The sequence below is a fragment of the Tupaia chinensis genome, unplaced genomic scaffold (genome assembly GCF_000334495.1).
Source record: "Tupaia chinensis unplaced genomic scaffold, TupChi_1.0 Scaffold150175_2, whole genome shotgun sequence".
In the NCBI taxonomy this organism is placed as follows: Eukaryota; Metazoa; Chordata; class Mammalia; order Scandentia; family Tupaiidae; genus Tupaia; species Tupaia belangeri.
This window is the reverse complement of record NW_006210014.1, coordinates 125,868-133,918: the sequence shown is the minus strand read 5'-3', so window position 1 is coordinate 133,918 and position 8,051 is coordinate 125,868. Positions and strand designations below refer to the sequence as shown.

The 8,051-nt window shown below is 39.3% G+C and overlaps 1 protein-coding gene across 1 annotated transcript in view; it reads right to left on the bottom strand.

Annotated features, from left to right (window-relative positions):
- Positions 1 to 2,764: 2,764 nt before the first annotated feature.
- The window catches only part of FBXO28 (F-box protein 28), a 38,116-nt gene continuing 32,829 nt past the window's right edge, over positions 2,765 to 8,051 (bottom strand). Inside the window, exon 5 of the mRNA XM_014585645.2 lies at positions 2,765 to 6,037. Coding sequence (XP_014441131.1) covers positions 5,643 to 6,037 — 395 coding nt within the window. The 3' untranslated portion in view covers positions 2,765 to 5,642. The remainder of the gene's footprint in view (positions 6,038 to 8,051) is intronic.

Sequence of the window (8,051 nt, the reverse complement as noted above, 5' to 3'; positions counted from 1 at the left end):
GCTCACCAGACAGAGAGAGACATAGAGACAGAAAGCGAGAAATCACCCCCCCAGGGGGGATGGTCACGCCGCAATCCCTTCTCCTCCATTCTCCTCTTGGGATCTTGGGCACGCACGCACATGCGCCCATTGTGAGTTTTAAGCCACCAGGTCTTGGAAGCGAACCGCGGTGGACCACGTGGGAGTCCAGCAACATAGCCATTACGCTAACTGCTGGTTCCCAATATCCTTTGTTTTCTAATAACATGAATCCATGTTTTGTTCAGCAAATGTGCCTGGAGAATATGGAAACCAAAGATTTCCATTGTGATCGATCTTCTGAAGACTGATGCCCAGCAGCAGCCTGTTTCTTGTGTTACCTGTTTCAGTGAATGCAGTGATGGTGTTGGGACAACTGGTTACCCTCACCCTTGACCATGCCGTGAACAAGCACATATAGGAGGAGTTTGATCTTCCTGAGAATTTTGATCAATTCTTTGTTACATTTTTAATAAACGTGGGGACCAGCAGTTGGCGCAGTGGCTATGTTGCTGGACTCCCATGTAGTCGACTGCAGTTTGAGTTCTGGATCCAGTGGCTTAAACTCATGCTGGGCTTAAGTGTGTGCGCGCCCAAGATCCCCAGAGGAGAATGGAGAAGGGATTGTGGTGTGGCCATCCCCCCAGGGGGTGATTTCTTGCTTTCTGTCTCTTTCTGGCAAGCACATGCGTCCTATAGCAAAAACCTCCCCCCCACTCCCCGCAAAAAAAAAGTGCAAACTTTATTTGTATTTTATTTCACTGAAGTTCCAAGTATTTAGTTTTGGGGCTGGAATGAATTTTCATGAGAAGTATTCCCCCTTGGCGGGGCACAGGAACTGGACATTATTTGTATTGACCAGCAGTGCACAGTAGTGTCTATAAGCCTGTTAGTGGTTTAAGGCTACATTTATTGCTGTGAAGACACCTGATTCAGATGACAGGTTCTAGAAGTTTTGCCTCACTTTTTCTTGATCTTAAGTCTACATACTTCTCTTCACATTAATGATTTGGCAGTGACTGCTTCTAGTGGACATATGGAATGACTGCCCATATATTAAGGTCACCGGACCTAGGACAGTGGAGCAGAGGTACATAAGCTTTAGAGGAGGTAGGCCTGAGTCAAATCACACTTGTCACTTCCTTGTTTAACACCGTTGACGTGTTGCTTATCCTCAGTTCAACATCTCCATGGAGGATAAGATCTGCTTTTTAAGGTGGCTGAGGACTTCAATAACATGTAAAACACACGGTACGGTGCTTTAAGACTCAAAAGCTCCATATTCTTTCATGCATGAAATACAAAGAAAACAAGTAGCACTGGTAACAACACATTTATTTCCGTACCCTGTTTTGTGACCGGGAGGTGTTTTTCACTTTGCAATAGTTGATTAGGTTAACAATTAAAATTCCAGAAGATAAGCTAGTAGTTTATTGTTGCTCATAAGCATAGGTAAACAGACATGGTACCACGTAACGAAATTTTAAACACTTCTAACCTTTTGGTATAGCTTTGAGTATGGACCAGTATACTTTGGCAATGGACCTAAGAAATTACCAGTATGTTTCTAAAGCTCACAATTCTTTTCAGATATCACAGGAACGATATGCATTTAATTTGTGAGCTTTAGGTATTGAACCAAGATTTGTAGGAAGCTGCAAAAGGTTAACATTACTAAAGCCTGTTTCATTTTTCACCAATAAAACTGTATTGCTATTAAAAGTAAAATCATGGTAGGCAGTAGTCATCAAACTGCTAGTCTAATTTTATAGATTTAGTATTTCTCGAAGATAATTTGACTTAGTTGGCAGGCTATCTTTATTTTTTAAGTAGTTTTCACTTAGCCTTCTGTGTAACTGTTTCAAAAATTTAGATAGATCCCAAGTCAAAGAACTGGAGAATACATCCAATTGGGTCTCATATCAGAATCAGCCATTTCCAAGAGGCTGCATCACACAGGACATCTCCTTTCAGAATGCCTTTTACTCCTGGCTTCAAATCTTACTCATAGCATTTCTTTTTAGAAGGTGGTAAGTGAGCCCTCATCGCTAGAGCAGGATATAAGATGTGCTGATCACCAAGTAAGAGACTTACATCACATTAAATTAAAACTATGTTGTTGGAAACAGACAAGATAGGGAGTTCCCAGATCCTAGAAAATATTATGGCTAAGGAAATAGAGAACTAAAAAAAAAAAAAAAAAAAAAGGAATCCACCTCCAAGAAACTAATTCAGTATAGTAAAATAGAATTAAGTGCCCTGTCTTAGGAAAAGTTTCATAATAAGGAACAACTGGGACATCATACATCGTTTCTTTGGAGATTAAAGTGCAGGCTATGAAATGGCATACAAAATAATGCATAAAATAGTGCAATCTCAAGGTGCCATTATTTTTATTACACATAGCCTAGTTTTGTATGTCCACTCTCTCTCAAAAATCCAGCTGCAGTGACACCTTTTAGCTTATTTATTTAGGCATTTCTTATACTTTGTTTTACCCACCTTTGGGGCTACATAGAATATTTTAACATCTTTAACACGTAGAATAATAGCACATACATCTTGAAACTACTATATAGCGATTAAGGCAAGCCCCTATAAAGTTCAGTAATCCAAAAAACATGTTTTACAAAAAAAAAAGAAAGAAAGAAAAGAAAAATGTTGCTTCCAAAACCAGTGGCTTTAGACCTGATGGCACCCCAATAGTCTTTAAACAGTAGGATCACTCTGAATACATTTGTGTTTGCCCCATTATTTCCAGGCTCTGTGTATAAAAAAAAAAAAAAAGAGTTTTGTAAAATAACAGGTTCTATAACCGCAGAATGCTTGGCAACCAAGTAAGCCAATCCATGTTGGGAAGTGAGCAGAGGACCTGGTAAGGGGTGAGGAGTGGAGCCAGTCTTCTCTATTTCTTAACACACCTCTGTTCACATTTTTATTCCTGTGCGTAGTGTTGTACCATAATAAATCTATATGTAGGTGTGACCCATCAAAACAGAGATGTCTCCTCTGAAAAACAGCCAAGAAAAATGACAGGAATTCATTATGAAATGCTGCACTCCAACAACAAGGTATAAACAACACACAGCACCTAAATTACTGTTGAGAAGCGGAGGGAAGGATGGGTCTCTCTCACGAGGCTGATTTATAATTTTCCTGTAACATGTGTTAGTTGTAGTTGATCAAAATAATTGATTTGTTGAACCTTCAATACCATTACGCCATCTAAAAGCAAGTATGATAGCTAACAAATATTTATCCCGATAAATGGTGAAGGTAATTATCTTAACATGTTTTGGTTGGATAGTCTAAGAAAGATTTAAGACTTGAACAAGTAAACTGTAGTGCTTTGTTCTCCTACTGTTATGGAACCTTCATGCATTAGAAAGTACAACTCATTACCCTTATGGAAAGGTGCTTAAAAGTGTATGCTATAGAAATCTGGATTCTGGGACAGAAAATCTACCTTATAGTGTGAACACTTACTATGAAAGCCATTTAGCTCATGTTACTCAATGGAAGACTCTAGATACATTTAGGTTATCTAGATGTAGTTTAAAAAGAAATACAAGCAACTTTTCATAATTTATTAACTATTAAAGAAATAATCTGAGGCTATATGCCTTTGATGCATAAGGATCATACTTTGTAAACCTGTAAACATGTACTTTGATTCTTAAAAAAGCCTTCCTATTACCATAAAAGCAGACTATTAAAGGCCATGAATACTCTGGTAGGCCTCTTTCAAAGTTATGATAATATGGCTAAATCCTATGATTATAAAAACGAGACCTGCTGAGAAATGAATTGCAGACGGGGACTTTTATGGATGACCTTGGCTGACAAATGTTTTTTGGAAACTGTTTATTTTAAAGTTACCTTCCCAACAAACCAGGAAACACTTGAATTTACTTTATGGTTTTTCATTGAAAACATACTACATTGTAAACGGAGCTTCAAAGTTAGACATAGAGTTGATCAAAATCTAAGGACAATATTATGTAAGGACAACACTAAAAATGGGTAAGAAAAGTTTCATTTGGTGAGGTTAATCTAAAGGATGTTGAACCATGTTATGTTGGACGGATAAAAAAGGTGATAACCTTGTGCTTTTATTCAACTAAGGTACTTACCAAAACCTCAGGTTTTATACAGGTGCCAGACTCCCACCTGAAAAGGGACAGTTTTCTATATTACACCTATATTTACTTTAAATAACTGAAGCCCAAGGCAACAGTTTTTTTAAAAAAACTTAACAGTCAAGTAACTACATAATTTAGTACATTAAAACAAAAGTAGGACAGTGATAGTCGAATGTTTCAAAAATATACAACTGGGGAAAATAACCACTGTACACAATTTGGAGGTTGTTAAAGTGACCACTCAGAAGGTTGAACAGTGCAAGACATGCTTTTCCAGTTACAAGCTCAAAACAGGAGTGCAAACAAAATTAAAGCTTTTGTTTAAAGTTGTACGGTAAGGAAAGCTTGAAATGAATATTAAAAAGCTTCCCTCAGGTCATCCCCCAGAAATAGAATGATCAAAATGCTTTTTCATGGTACAATTTTCTTCAACGAACTTCCTTTTGGTGGCAAAACTGCATCCCACAATCAGGTCCCCTACTCAATGACATCTGATCAATGAGCACACACAGTGGTGAGCAATGGACAATACTAGCTTCTGGAGGTCTGATATGGATAGAAAAAGCCTTGGAATTTGGAGTTCTGCCTTAGCCAGTGTTCCTGAACCATACGGAGGATAAAGCAACTGGGCTGTAAGTCTCTTGTTCCTATAAGACTGGAGGACAAATGGACTAACAATTCTCCCTCTAGAGGCAAGCTGTTGTGGTGGAAGATAGTGAGCACTTAAACTAAAGACACTGCTCTAAAAGGTGGAGAAGTATAGAGGTTCAAGATCAATACCAGTGCAAGAGCTTCATAAGTGAGTTGACTAGGCAATGCATGCATCCATCCATGCAAATGTAGGACATGGCCCCAAAAGAGAACTGAAAACATGTATATAACAACTGGGTAAGTCCCTTGCCAGTAGTTTATAAAAATATATAGTCAGTACTGTAGAAGCTCCTTCTACAGCCAATACTATGGAAGTCCGTTTTAGTTACCCATTACTTCAGTACCAAAAAGCATTCATTACTTTTCAGACATTCCAGACAAAGGTCACTTATAACAAAAAGTCAACATTTTTTTTTTAAACAAGATAGTGTCCATTTAAAAAGTAGGTCTTTTCTTTCAAGTTAACAGGACATTTTCTGTATTAAACTTAACTTCTAGTCTGTCAAGACTGTGTTTAAGATCTTTATGTAATGTGCATATATGCAGAAACAAATAAACTTACTTTAAACATTATCTGCACAGAAAAAAGTTAACTCCTCAAAACATGATAGAACAGGTCTGATTAGTACAAATCTATCGCAAAGTAAAAAGATTCTGTGCATCAGTTCAACCAGGAGAAGCGGGAAAAGAAATGTCCCAACCATAAGAGTTCAAGTTTAAGTTATGTTTGAAAGCCTAGAAGCCTAAGGGACACCATGTTGCTCACAGTGTCCCTTAACTGCTTAAGCTACTAAGCCATGTCTTCCTCTGGAGCTAGAACCACACTCCACTTTACTTCCTATTCCGAAGACGTTTAGATTTCCTAGGAGAGTCTATGGCTTCTGCTGCCTTTTTCCGTTTCCGAGGAGACTCCTCATTCTGCCCAGACCCTGAGGAGTTTCCTACTGCACTTTCCATTACTTCTCGGAGTTTGCGTTCCAGCTCTGCCAACCGTGCATTCTGTTCACCTATGATCTGGGTCTGCTCTAGCAGTTTCTGGTCCTGGTCTTGAAGTTGTTTCTGCTGTTCTTGCACTTTGGTGCGAAGCTCAGAAATTTCACGCCTGAGAACAGTCACGCCAGCACCATTTGTTTTAACCTGTTGCTGAAGTTTGGTAACCTCTTGTCTTGAAGGGTTTTGCTTGGAGAAGAGCTGCATTGTTGTTAGGGCGGCAGATGGTCCTGGAACTGTGAAAAAATAGTTTAAAAAGTCAATCGTGGGACCAGCAGTTGGTGTAATGGCTATGTTGCCTGACTCCCATGTAGTCAACTGCAGTTTGAGTCCCGGACCCGGGGGGGCTTAAGCTCACACAGAGTGCATGTGCGTACATGCCCAAGATCCCAAGAGGAAAATGGAGGAGAAGAAATTGCAGCGTGCCACCCCCCCCGGGGGGGTGATTTCTTGCTTTCTGTCTCTCTGGTGAAGGCATGCGCCCTATAATAAAAACCTCTCCAAGAGAAAAAAAAAAAAAAAAAAAAAAAGAAAACAAAGTCAATCTCTTAAAATGTTTTCCTACCAGGACTGGCAGTTAAAGGTGCTGGATTTCCACATGGCTGACCATGGTTCAAGTCCCAGACCTGGCGGCTTCCTTTCTCGCTTTCCCTTTCTCTGGTGAAATTTATTTTAATTTAATTTAATAATAAAAATGGGATTAAATAAATAATTCTTAAAAAAAATGTTTCCTGGTATCAGCAGATACTGCAATGGCTATGTCGCTGGACTCCCATGTAGTCGACTGTGGTTCGAGTCCTGGACCCGGTGGCTTAAACTCATGCCAGGCATGTGTGCGTGCGTGCCCAAGTTCCCAAGGGGAGAATGGAGAAGGGATTGGGACGTGGCCATTCCCCTCGAGATGATTTCTTGCTTTCTGTCTCTGTGTGTCTTTTTGGCGAGCATACACGCCCTATAGCAAAAAACCTCTCAAAAAAAAAAAAAAAAAAAAAATAAGATTCTGTCTCTGCTACTCATTTGGCATTTACCTGACTACTGCCCTAAAATATTTCTTATGCCTATAAAAATTTAACTGTGAGTCTGGGTCTAGCTTACCTTTTGAAAAAGTAAGATCTTTGAGAGCACATTCCATTTATCCTACTTTAAGTTTTTTTTTAAAAAAACATTTCTTCTGAGTGACAGACTGACCCCTAACAGGGTCCTCACACCACAATCTACCCTCAGCTTTAGCCAGCTTCAGATCACAGGCACACACACAGAGTATATTCAGGGAGGTTCTCTATATGTGAACCTACAACTTCCCCATATGGTTTAGACTCACAGAGCAACTGTGCTACACCACCTTCTGGTCCCTAAACTCCTTTTCAGCCTCCATAGGATACAACATAGTATTGTATAAATAATGGGGGCTCAGTAAGTAATAGACACATTAAGGGCCAGGTCAGGGCATAGTGGTTAAGGTAGTTGGATCCCGCATGGCCAACTACACAGTTCAAGTTCTGGACCCAAGGGTTTAAAACACAATCCAGGCAGGGTGGGCAGGTGGCGTGGTGGTTAGGGGCATTGGACTCGCACATGGCCAACTGTGGTTTGAGTCCTGAACCTGGCAGCTGGCTTTCTCACTTTCCTCCTCTCTCTTACTGTGTCTCTCTCTGATCAATTTAAAATAAAATAAAAAAAAAAATGAACGAATGAAGTAAAACAAAATAACTTAAAATAAAACAACTCCAGGCATATGTGTGTGCAGTCCCAAATCCTGAAAGGAGAAATGGTAGAGAAGGGATTGTGGCATGACTACCCCTGCCCCCTTGTTAGAGTGCTTTCTCACCTTCCCTCTCTTTCTCTGTTTCTCTCCCTGGCAAGTACATGTGCCCTTTTGCAAATTAGGAAAAAAAAAAAAGGTACATTACATGTTGAGAAATGTAGTCTTTATTATTAAGTTACAGAGAGTTGCCCCCACTGAGTAGTACTGCAGGAAGCTAAATAATCTGAACAAAACAAAAATATTTACTACAATTCCCCCCCAATTTAAAGTATTTTTGCGAGATAAGGACACTGAACAATTTAGTCTTTCAGTAGATAGGTGTCCACAGTCTTTTGTGAAATAGCTGCCATAGAAGTGACTGTGTTTAGAATATGCACTCTTATGCACTCTGTTTTTTGTTTCTTTTCCATTTCCCAAAGTATATATATTTATTTCCTAACAGAAAGAAAACGTGTATCCTGTTTTTTTTTTTTTTTTTTTTTTGG